General features: G+C 42.4%; 1 protein-coding gene across 6 annotated transcripts in view; it reads left to right on the top strand.

Moving 5' to 3' along the window:
• Window positions 1-12,345, top strand: part of LOC125459556 (protein kinase C-binding protein NELL1-like) — an 858,388-nt gene that overhangs the window by 241,054 nt on the left and 604,989 nt on the right. For all 6 annotated transcript variants that reach the window (XM_059652179.1, XM_059652176.1, XM_059652181.1 and 3 more), the window contains one exon: window positions 6,854-6,927. In XM_059652179.1, the coding sequence (XP_059508162.1) occupies window positions 6,854-6,927 (74 nt within the window). The remainder of the gene's footprint in view (window positions 1-6,853; window positions 6,928-12,345) is intronic.

Here is a 12,345-nt window from a genome sequence, read left to right as displayed (position 1 = left end):
TGCAATTGCTTCGCCACTTGCGAAGATCTTTGCATCCTCGCTCTCCACTGGAGTCGTACCTGAGGACTGGAGAGAGGCAAATGTAATTCCTCTCTTCAAGAAAGGAAATAGGGAAATCCCCGGCAATTATAGACCGGTAAGTCTCACGTCTGTTGTCTGCAAGGTGTTAGAAAGGATTCTGAGGGATAAGATTTATGACCATCTGGAAGAGCATGGCTTGATCCAATACAGTCAACACGGCTTTGTGAGGGGTAGGTCATGCCTTACAAACCTTATCGAGTTTTTTGAGGATGTGACTAGTAAGGTTGATGAGGGTCGAGCTGTGGATGTGGTGTATATGGACTTCAGTAAGGCATTTGATAAGGTTCCCCATGGAAGGCTCATTCAGAAGGTCAGGAGGAATGGGATACAGGGGAACTTAGCTGCTTGGATACAGAATTGGCTGGCCAACAGAAGACAGCGAGTGGTAGTAGAAGGAAAATATTCTGCCTGGAAGTCAGTGGTGAGTGGAGTTCCACAGGGCTCTGTCCTTGGGCCTCTACTGTTTGTAATTTTTATTAATGACTTGGACGAGGGAATTGAAGGATGGGTCAGCAAGTTTGCAGACGACACAAAGGTCGGAGGTGCCATTGACAGTGTAGAGGGCTGTTGTAGGCTGCAGCGGGACATTGACAGGATGCAGAGATGGGCTGAGAGGTGGCAGATGGAGTTCAACCTGGATAAATGCGAGGTGATGCATTTTGGAAGGTCGAATTTGAAAGCTGAGTACAGGATTAAGGATAGGATTCTTGGCAGCGTGGAGGAACAGAGGGATCTTGGTGTGCAGATACATAGATCCCTTAAAATGGCCAGCCAAGTGGACAGGGTTGTTAAGAAAGCATATGGTGTTTTGGCTTTCATTAACAGGGGGATTGAGTTTAAGAGTCGTGAGATCTTGTTGCAGCTCTATAAAACTTTGGTTAGACCGCACTTGGAATACTGCGTCCAGTTCTGGGCGCCCTATTATAGGAAAGATGTGGATGCTTTGGAGAGGGTTCAGAGGAGGTTTACCAGGATGCTGCCTGGACTGGAGGGCTTATCTTATGAAGAGAGGTTGACTGAGCTCGGTCTCTTTTCATTGGAGAAAAGGAGGAGGAGAGGGGACCTAATTGAGGTATACAAGATAATGAGAGGCATAGATAGAGTCGATAGCCAGAGACTATTTCCCAGGGCAGAAATGGCTAGCACGAGGGGTCATAGTTTTAAGCTGGTTGGTGGAAAGTATAGAGGGGATGTCAGAGGCAGGTTCTTTACGCAGAGAGTTGTGAGAGCATGGAATGCGTTGCCAGCAGCAGTTGTGGAAGCAAGATCATTGGGGTCATTTAAGAGACTGCTGGACATGCATATGGTCACAGAAATTTGAGGGTGCATCCATGAGGATCAATGGTCGGCACAGCATTGTGGGCTGAAGGGCCTGTTCTGTGCTGTACTGTTCTATGTTCTATGTTCTAAAGTCAGGTAAATTGAGGGACTGTGTGTACCTTAAAAATATGTCTTTAACATTTGCCCTGACCCTGGGAATGGCGAGGCCCAATTTATGGCGTAACAATACTGTTTGTCTTCTGTATGCACCTGAATCTTTAAAGTTTGAGATGAAGAGTAACACTTTTTTTTTCTATGTGTAATATAATCTAAAGTGAAGGTCATGGGTGAAGTGCAAGGAATTAGGACAATGTAGGTAGTAGTGTATTTTTGGCAGTGCAGACTCAGTGGGCCAAAGGGTCTCTTCTGTACTAAATAATTCCATGATTCTGATTTACTCTGCTTCATTAATTTGCCTTTTCGGAACCTGTGGGTGACTTGGAGTGGTTTAATTCTGGCATGGATGTTCGCTAGACATGAGTGCATGATGAAATAGACAGGGACCATTTTACAGCTCACTTTGTGGCCCAGGCTGCTGTGTAGAGCACTCCATGGAAAGTCAAACATTTGGAAATGTGTCTCCTCTCAAGATCGATTGTCCTTTCGTGTGCATCATTAGAATTACCTGTACAGAGTTAAGTGCATTGTCTTTAACTATGATAAATTCAACTGCACCTTTACTGCCTTTTTTGAGGTTCAATCATTATTTACAGAATTACATTTGCTTGCAGTGTTTCTTTCCAATAAATGTTTGTGGCTGACTAATGAAATCTGTTAAAATCATTAAGTGGAGTTTCTTCCATTTATTACTATTTTGGGGAAATATCAATGACTTTCAAGTAGTCACCCATGAGATTAAATTCTCCAATTTGATGATTCATCCCCAGGTTACCAACTGAAATGTTTGTGCAGTACCTGGACCTCACCAGTGTAATTCAAAGGCAATCCATTCAGGCATCTCATATTTTAACCTTCTGAAAAGTAACCTGTCAACTTGAGTTGTCAAGTTAGCAGCACTTAGTGTGAGGTGAATATTGTTTGACAGTTTTTTGCTAGGAAATTGCAGACAGACAGAAATTGCTCAGAACACGACCGTTAATGTCCATACCTTCGCCTCTGGTTCCCCAGGGTCAACAATTACCCTTCCCAACCTCTGTTTAATGTTTGAGAAATCAGTTTAATTATTAACTAATTTAATCTTTCATAACGGCCATTTCAGTGTAGCTTTCAAACATTAATCTGCATAATGTATTCAGTGAGTTTTTTTTGTTGATTTTGGTTGGCAGATGTCTTGAAGTGTTGAAATATATTGGTTTTCCAGTATGGATGTTGGCAATTAAAGATCTTAAATTGGAATTCAGATTCGTCCTCTTGCATACTTTAATGCTGCCCGAGAGCAACTCACGTTCTCAGGGACAAATCGACCCCGAAAAATCAGAATTTTATTCATTGTATTCCAAAGGTAGCTCAGAGATTACCTCTCTGTCCCCTAGTTGACATTTTCCCCTCCATTTTGCAGTGAGATTTGTGACATGCAATTTTAACTCTTTTGATCTCAATTAGTAAGGTATATTCACAATACTTTTTATCATTGGATTTCATTTACTCATTTTTGAAGAATAGAAATTTGTGGAAATACAACACTATTGGAGTCATGTGTGTTACAATGTCAGTCTTGGTGAGGCCACATCAAGCGTATTATGTGCAGTTTAAGTCTCCGAGGAAGAATGTTCCTTCAACTGAGGGAGTGCACTGAAGTTTTTATCAGACTGATTCCAGGGATTCCAGGGCTGACACACAAAGACCAACTGGGTCATTAGGTCAATATTCACCGGAGTTTAGAAAAATGATGAGGGATCTCATGGAAAACTATAAGATTCTAACTGAACTAGAAGAGGTAAATGCAGAAAGGACATTCTTGATGACATGGTAGTCCAAAACTAGGGCTCGCAGTCTAAGAATATGGGTAATGTAGGACAGAGATGAGGAGAAACGTCTTCACATAGAGAGGGGTAAGCCTGTGGAACTTTCTGCTATTGAAAACAATTGAGGCCAAAACATTATAGGTTTTTAAGAAGGAGCTAGGTATACGTTCTTATGGTTAAAGGGATGAAAAGATATGCGGAGAAAGTGGAACAGGGCCCTGAATTGAATGACCAACCATGTTCATATCAAATGGTGGGGTAGGTTTGAAGGTCTGAATGGCCTACTCCTGTTCCTATTTTCTATGTCTCTATGTTTTTACGAAAGTGGAATCCTGCATCAATATTAGCGTATGTGTGAGGATGTGAGATTTTTTGCATGGTTTGTTCTCAGGACATGGGTTCAACCACTGTACCACACCCCATCCCAACCCTGACATACAATGAAACCCCCATCTCACTCACACACGCATACACACACACACACGCGCGTACACACACACACAGACACAGACACACAGACACACACACACACACACACACACACACATTCTGTGGTGAAATGTGAGTTCAATCTGTAACTAAAAGCTAATCATGCAACCACTGTCACTCGGCTCACTAACAGCATTTAGTGAAGGAAATCTGCCATGTTTACCTGGTCTGGCCTACATGTGACTCCAGACCCACAAATGTGGTTAACCTTTAACTGCTGTGTGGACAGTCAGGAGTGGGCAACTCCTGACCTAGCTCGTGATGCCCAGATCCTGTGAACAAATAAAATTAGATGATCAGCTCTTCTTCCACCTTCGACAGAATTCCTACTGTCATTTTAGGACAGAGAGCTAAGTAGTCAGTTCCTCCACAAGGCAGTCCTGGTATGATTGGCTGATGAGACTGGGAAACCCCTGCAGAGCTGCCCTCAGTCATTCACTGTAACTTCACTGCACTTCTAGCAACAGAAATACAGTTGAATCTTCATTGTTTTAACCACCCATTCAAGTCAAGGGCCTATTACAGATGGAGGTGCCGGTATCGGACTGGGGTGGACAAGGTGAGAAATCACACAACATCAGGTCAGAGTCCAACAGGTTTATTTGAAAACACAAACTTTCTGACCCTCACTCTTTCTTCATGTGTTATTGAAAGAGGTAGTATCAGACACAGAATTTATAAGTAAAAGGTTAAAGGGTTACACCATTGATCATGTTGTATTAAACAAACCTAAGATGCTGTTAAATCTTTAATCAGGTAGAAGGTTTCAAATGATTAGTGCCTATATGTAAATCCTGAATTCCTTTAAAGCCACGGTCCTGAGAGAACTAAGGGTTTTATCAGTGTAAAGGAGAGGTGACATTTTAGGTCAAACAATGCATATTAGGTGTCTGGCCTTGTTTAGAATCTGTTTGTGTTTTGGACAGATAAAGAAGATGGTCAAGACAACAGAAGGGATACTTGCCCTTATCAGTCAAGGTATTGAACATTAGCGCTGGAAGGTTATATAATGGAGCTGTATACAGTGTTAATTAGACAGCACTTGTATGCAGTTCTGGTTGCCACGTTATCAGAAGGATGTGATTTTACTGAAGAGGGTGCAGAAGAGATGTTATCTGGGCAGGGTCAATTCAGCTGTGAAGAGGGACTATAAGGGCTGGGACTGCTTCCCTTGAAGCAGAGAAGACTGTGGCAGACAACAGAACAAAGAAATACAGAAGCTAAAGATTCGAAACAAATAAAACAGAAATTGCTGGAAAAATTCAGCAGGTCTTGCAGCGGTTATGGAGAGAGAAACAGAGTTAATGTTTGGAATCTAGTGACCTATTAATCAGAACTGGACTGAGGAAGGATTTGAATGAGGTATACAAAGTTCCGAAGGACATAAACAGGGGTGGTGAGAGGTAACTTTTCCCTTTATAATAAGGGTCAGTACCTACAGGGTACAACTTTATGTTAAATACCAGGAAATTTCGAGAGGATTTGAGGTAAAAATCTTATCACCCAGAGCATTGAGGGTATCCAGAACTCCCAAAGTTGACCCACTCTTCCTTTAGAATCTCCTTTAAACCTACCTCTTTTGCCTATTCTGATGTTTCTTTATTGGGCATTTATCAAATTTTTGTGTAGGCAAGCTTCGGTGAGCCACACTATGATATTAAAGGTGCTATTTCAATGCAAGTTGTTGTTGATTACGGTATGTAATTCATTAAAATTGCTGTATTCATATCTATAAGCTTTCAATAAGGATTCTGTTTTTCAAATCCAAGGAATTTGGCTGATCAATAACTTTGTGCCTCCTCTCTATGGCTTTCCCCCCTCCTTGCTATCTGTTTGGGGAAGGCAGCTCCTTTATAGTTCAGTGGCAGAACTGTATGGAATATGTCTGACTTTAATCACAGTAGAGATCAATCAAGTGATTTGGTATTTGCTTACATTCAGTGGTGGACTTTATCAAGTGTCTGAAGCTGGTCAGGGAATCACAGAAACAAAATCATAAACAGAGTGAGTTTTTTATGTGTTATCTTAGTGTCTAGGAATTACCCTGAAATTTAACCCAAATCAGGTGTCAAAATCCTTGTGGAGGACAGACCATATTTTGAAACCACTTGGAAGAGAAGGCATATGAAATTCTGAAGAAGGGTCCCATTTCTGAAGAAGGCGTCCTGACCTGAAACGTCAGCTTTCCTGCTCCTCTGATGCTGCCTGGCCTGCTGTGCTCCCTCAGCTCCACATTGTGTTATCTCTGACTCTGGCATCAGCATTTCTTACTATCTCTGATAGGAAATCAAGGCTTCTGTTATTTTTGTCAGTTGTTCTGGACCTCCAAGTGAAGTGTTTAAAATGTTAAAATAAATCAGAGAGTTGTGAATGCTGGACGGTCTGAAACAAAAGCAGAAATTGTTGGAGAAACTCAGTGGGTCTGCCAGCATCTGTGGAAAGAGTTAACATTTCAATTCCAATGACTGTTCATCAGTTTAAACGTCTACAGATTTGTCTGTGGTCTTGACAGAAAAAAAGTAGTTCTTCAGGTAATTGCTATGTTTGGAGTGGTGAAACATGGCTTTGCTAACCAACGGCTTGTGTTTTGTAATTATATTTTTCATCCTCCTGTCAGCTTGGTGTTCCCCTTCTATCCTCCACCATACAGGGTGGATCTTTACAAGTGCTTTTTAAGAGAAGCCTGGTGTGAATGTCCAATAAGTCTGGGATTTGAACTGAGGTCATTCAGTAGTGGCACAGTTGAACAATTTGACCTCTATTCATGCACAGCATTGAAAATCTGATGGGCTGTGTTGAAACAGAATGTTGAAGTGTTCCTTTCATAAATTATTTCCTGCGGGAATTCATTCTTATAATTATTGTTCATATGAGTCACTATTTTTGGACCCTGTTGCTAATACACTGCTGTTGTTAAGTGTTTGTTCGGTACTTGTAACATCCATTCCTCATGGAGCACCTGAGTGATTATGTGCAGCTCTTTCTTCGAAACTGACAGATTACATATAACACAAAACCTATTCTGTTTGATTCTGTAGCTGTATGTCTCTATGGGGGTCAGAAGCTTGCTGAAGGCCAGCAAGTGCTGAAAACCAACTGCCGGGAGTGTAGAGTAAGTATTCTTTTATTGTACTCTGATTCTGTAGTATACTTTCATTGAAGTATTTCAAGTTAGCTCTGGGCAATTAACAGTCAAGAGGCAAAAAAAAACTGCAGATACTGGAATCCAAGGCAGATAAACAGGAGGCTGAAGAACACAGCAAGCCAGGCAGCATCTGAAGGAAAGGAGCAGTCAAAGTTTTGGGTATTACCCTTCTTGAGGACTGTGTGTGGGGATAGGGGGAGCTGCAGATAAAGGTGGAGGGACGGTAGCGGAATGGCGGTGATGCATGGACACTGGTAGTAGGTTCGACCTGGTCGATAGATATTAACAGTTAACATTTGAAAATGTTAATTCAACAATCCAGGCCAGGATCTGTTCACAAAGATCAGACTGCAACCAGCTGTTGGATCCTTTGAGAAACATACTTCAGATGATAAGAAATAGGAACAGAAGTCCTCTGTAATACTCTGCCCTTAGGGCGACCCGGTGGCTCAGTGGTTGGCACTGCTGCCTCACAGCGCCAGGGACCTGGGCTTGATTCCACCCTCAGGCGACTGTCTGTGCAGAGTTTGCACATTCTTCTTGTGTCCGTGTGCGTTTCGTCTTGGTGCTCCGGTTTCCTCCCACTGTCCAAAGATGTGCAGGCTTAGTGGATTGGCCATGCTAAATTGCTCCCAGAGTTCAGGGATGTGTCAATTAAGGGGATATGTCTGGGTGGGATGCTCTGAGGGTTGGTGTGGACTTGTTGGGCCGAAGGGCCTGTTTCCACACTCTGGGGATTCTATGAAGCAGGCCATTTGTCCTCCTTGAGCTTACTCCACCATTCATGGCTGATCCAACATTCCTTACGCTCATTTTCCTGCTCTTTCTCCTTCACCGCCCAAGGATCTTTGTATCTCAGCCTTAAAACTTCCAGTAACTTCATCCCCACAGCTCTCTGTGACAAAGATTTCCAAAGACCCACAACCTCTGAGAGAAGAAATTCCTCCTCATCTCGCGCTTAAATTGGCATCCCTATATTCTGAGACTATGCCCTCTGGTCCTAGACTCTCCCATGCGGGGAACATCCTCTCAGCATTTACCCTGTTAAGTCCTTCTAGAATCCTGTACCTTTCAATGAGGTCATCTCTCACATCTCGGCTCTTTGAGATTGCCTTCAGTTGCTAGGCATTGCTTATAAACACACTGGTGACAATATTCCGTATCATCACTAATCCACCCCAAAAAAAATGGTCATGTATGGAACAAAATAGGCTTCTAGTTTGCTGGCTTCTGGAACAAGATCAAATGTAGGTTTCGAAATGTCTAATACATAGGCAGAATAAAAGCAAAATGCAGCAGATGCTGGAATTTTGAAATAAAGCATAAAGTGCTTGGGAGACTCAGATGGTCTGACAGCAATATCAGAGAGAGAAGTAGAAGTAGCTGTCCCTGTGCAGACACTGCTGGGGCTGCTGAGGTTCTCCAGCACTTTCTGTTTTTATTTCAAGTGAGCAGAATCATCACTGTGAAACATGTGAAAACACAACAGATCATAAGACACGGGAACAGAAGTAGGCCATTCAGCCCATCGAGACTGCTCTGCCATTCAATGAACTCATAGCTGACCTCATAATGCTCAGCTCCACTTTTCTGCACGACCCTTGATTCCGTGACCAATTAAAAAACTGCATTTTGAGCCTCGAATATATTTAATGACACACGCTTGACAAGCCTCCGTGGCATAAAGACTTCCACAGATTTATAAACCTCTGAGCTGAGAATCCTCCTCATCTCTGTCTTAAGTGTACAACCCCTTACAATGAGATTATGCTGTCTGTTTAAAAATTCATGGCAGTTAATACTTATTCGCTCTTCAGACACTTGAGTTGTAATTCTCAACTGACTCTGAAAGTCGCAGTAATGGTAGCTGCATGCATTGCGATCAGAATTCAGCTCCACAGGTGAGAAACAAATAATTCATCATCTTTATCAAGGAGGTCAACAAGAAGTTCTTTTTAAAAATTCATTGTTGGTTCTTTTTGGGTTCAATTAGAAACTGTCGTCTGCAGAATTCCCCAACACCTTCCCTGCTTTTCAACAGGTCTTGTTATTTTGTTTTTTCTTGCATTGCCTTCCACACATCATTGCAAATCTGACTGCACTCGGCGAGACCTCCCTTGTGGTTTATCATGTAGGAACTTGGGCCTTGTTCAGTCTTGTTCTGCCATTCAGAAAAATGATGCCTGATTTGGTTGTGGTCTCAACTCCATCTTCTGGTTTGACCTTTATATTACCTATGAATTCCTTTTTTATTTATCGCACTTTGTCTGTGACAAATTTAATTAAATTAAAATTAAATGACCCAGTCTCCACACATCTCCGCGAAGTAGAAGTCCATAGACTAAAGACCCACTGGGAGAACAATTGGCTCTGCATCTCCACCATGGAAGGGGCTTGAGACTCTCAGCTTTGCGTCAGTTCCAAATTGACTACATTTCAGAGTGTAAGAGATAACAAAGTGTGGAGCTGGATGAACACAGCAGGCCAATGATTGATTCCCTTCCTTTATTTATTCACTGGATGATGGTATCGCTAACCAGACAGCATTTATTGCCCATCCCTAATTGTCCAGTGTCAATCACATTGCTGTGGGTCTGGAGTCACCTGTAGGTCAGGTCAATAGGAATAACAGTTTCCTTCCTTAAAGGACATTAGTGAACCAGATGGGTTTTTTCCTGACCATTGACAATGGGCTCATGGTTATCAATAGATTTTTAATTCCAGATATTTTATTGAATTCAAATTTCACCATCTCCTGTGGTGCAATTTGAACCCAGGTCACGAGAGCATTATCTGGGTCTCTGGATTAACAGTGCAGTGACAATTCCACTAGGCCCTTGCTTCTCAAGAGTAGAGCCTATTTAAGATTAAAATCTCACACCTTGGACCCTGGCATGCAGCAAAAGTAGTGATTATTAGCTGAAAAATCCCAACATTACAGGACCACAAACATCATAAAAACATGAAAAATATTGTTACACGGCTAGGCTTTCATATAAGATGCCTTATTTGACTTGACTAATCATTATGAATGAAGTTAATTCAGGAAATAATCTCCCAACAACCTGAACAGAGTGCAGCTTCAATTGAAAACCATTTAGCTCCTGGGTCATGCAAGATCAGGAAATTAATGGCCACAGAGTTGCATCTATAACATTCTTTCTTTAGCTCTTTGAGTGCAAAGGTATGTTGGCTGTTGAGTGAGCACTTAAAGTGAATGGGGTCAATGGTTATGTGGAGAAAATGGGTTTATTGAGTTGGACGATCAACCATGATTGTCAAGAATGGTGGAACAGGCTCGAAGGGCTGAATGGCCTGCTCCTAACTTCTATGTTTCTATGTTTATCTCAAAAATGTTCCCCCTAGTCTTGAAATCCTCAATCATAGGGAGAAGACAACCACTTTTAATTATATCTATACCCATCGTTATTTTATAAACTCCTATAACGTCACTCAGGGACATGAAGCAGAATTGGTCAGATTTGTGTTGTGTTTACCACAAGCAGATAGAATTTGCTATTCAAGGCCCAGAGTAAAGTCAACTTTTGCTTATAGTAAACTTAATCAATAGGGCTGTTGTGACACAGTGGCAGTGTCCCTACCTCAGAGCCAGGAGTTTATGTGCCACCTGCTCTAGAGATGTGCTACAATACCTGTGAGCAGGATGATTCAGAAAATGTCCACTTACCACAGTGTTTCTTCACTGTACTGTTCAGGTGAAGTTTCAGAAGTTGGTCATCAATACAGGTCCAATTAGGACTCTGTCCAGTGTAATACCTATGTGATCCTTTACAGTACCTTTCATATGAAATGCTCAGAAGCACAGCAGTAATAAAAGGCTCAGTCACTGCTTCGGTGATGACAAGAGTAATGGATCACAAGTTACACAGTGTTCTCAGAGCCCATCAATACAGTGTTTTGCTGCTTCTGTAGTCACCTGTCATATCTAAAAAAAGAAGTGAAATTGTCTAGTGGAATGTGGTATGTAGACAGAGGGAAAGCCAAACATTGACAATTGTCGGGTAACCCATGCTCTTTAGTTGATTTAATTTTCTCCACTGACTGTGGGATTGATTTATTGCTGTATGAGACGCATTGAGCAGGCGGCGATATCATTCAGTTATCTCGTCAGGAGTGTGAGGGAATACTCCCCACTTGCCTGGATGAATGCAGCTCCAAAAACACTCAAGATTTACAGTAGCCAGGATAAAGCAGACCCTGCATGATTGCCACCTCAGCCACAGGCATTCACTCCCTCCACCACCAACACTCAGTAGCAGCAGTGTGTACCATCTGCAAGATGAAATTCACCAAAGATCCGCAGACAGTTCTTTCCAAACTCAAAACCACTTTCATCCAGAAAGACAAGGGCAACAGATACATGGGAACACCACAAGCCGCTAATTCCTCACCAAGCCACTCACCATCATGACATGGAAAAGTATCACCATTCCTTCAGAGCCCCTTGGTCAAAGCCCTGGAATTCCCTCACTAAGGGCACTATGGGTCAACCAACACACATGCACTGCAGTGGTTCAAGAAGGCAGTGCACTGCCACCTTCCCAAGGGCAACAAGGAATAGGCAATAAATGCTGGGCACAGCCAGTCATGTCCACATCCTGTGAGTGAACAAGTAAAAGTTGTCGACAAGAGTAAGGTGGGTGACAGAACAGAAGTGCAAGAGATCATCCCTGCCTGAGAAGTGCTGACTTTCTTCACTCATGGTTCAATGATTGTTATATTTGCATTTACAAGGAAAGGCTTTTTCCACCTGTGCTCAGCCAGAAACACTCAGCCTAGCCCGTACTGAGCCAAGCCCAATTGTCTTGAGCTTATTCCCAGACCACCCAAGACTAAGCTAAAGGTGGTGAATGCAGTTAAAAGCAAACTGCTATGAATAGTGGAAATCTGACACCAGCACAGGGAATCCGAGAGAAGCTTGCAGATCTATGGTGAGAGAATCAAAGTTAACATTTCGAATCTGAACTGAAGAAGACTCAAACTAGACTCGAAATATTAACTGAGATAACAAGGTGTAGACCTGGATGAACACAGCAGGCCAGGCAGGCCTGAAATGTCAGCCTTCCTGCTCCTCTGATGCTGCTTGGCCTGCTGCGTTCATCCAGCTCTACACCTTGTTATCTCAGATTCTCCAGCATCTGCAGTTCCTACTATTTCAAAATATTAACTGTTTTTCTCATTCCGCAGAGTTTTTGCTTTCTATTCATTTGTGGGATGTCAGCGTCCCTGGCAGGCCAACATTTCATGCCCATGAGGAGGTGGTATTGAGCTGCCTTCTTGAACAACTCCATTCCTCCTGCTGTGGGTTGACCCACAATGCTTTGAAGGAGGGAATTCCAGGATTTTGACCCAGTGACAGTGAAG

Source organism: Stegostoma tigrinum, chromosome 17 (genome assembly GCF_030684315.1).
Source record: "Stegostoma tigrinum isolate sSteTig4 chromosome 17, sSteTig4.hap1, whole genome shotgun sequence".
In the NCBI taxonomy this organism is placed as follows: domain Eukaryota; kingdom Metazoa; phylum Chordata; class Chondrichthyes; order Orectolobiformes; family Stegostomatidae; genus Stegostoma; species Stegostoma tigrinum.
The sequence above is the reverse complement of the archived record's forward strand: the minus strand, read 5'-3'. Positions and strand labels throughout refer to the sequence as shown.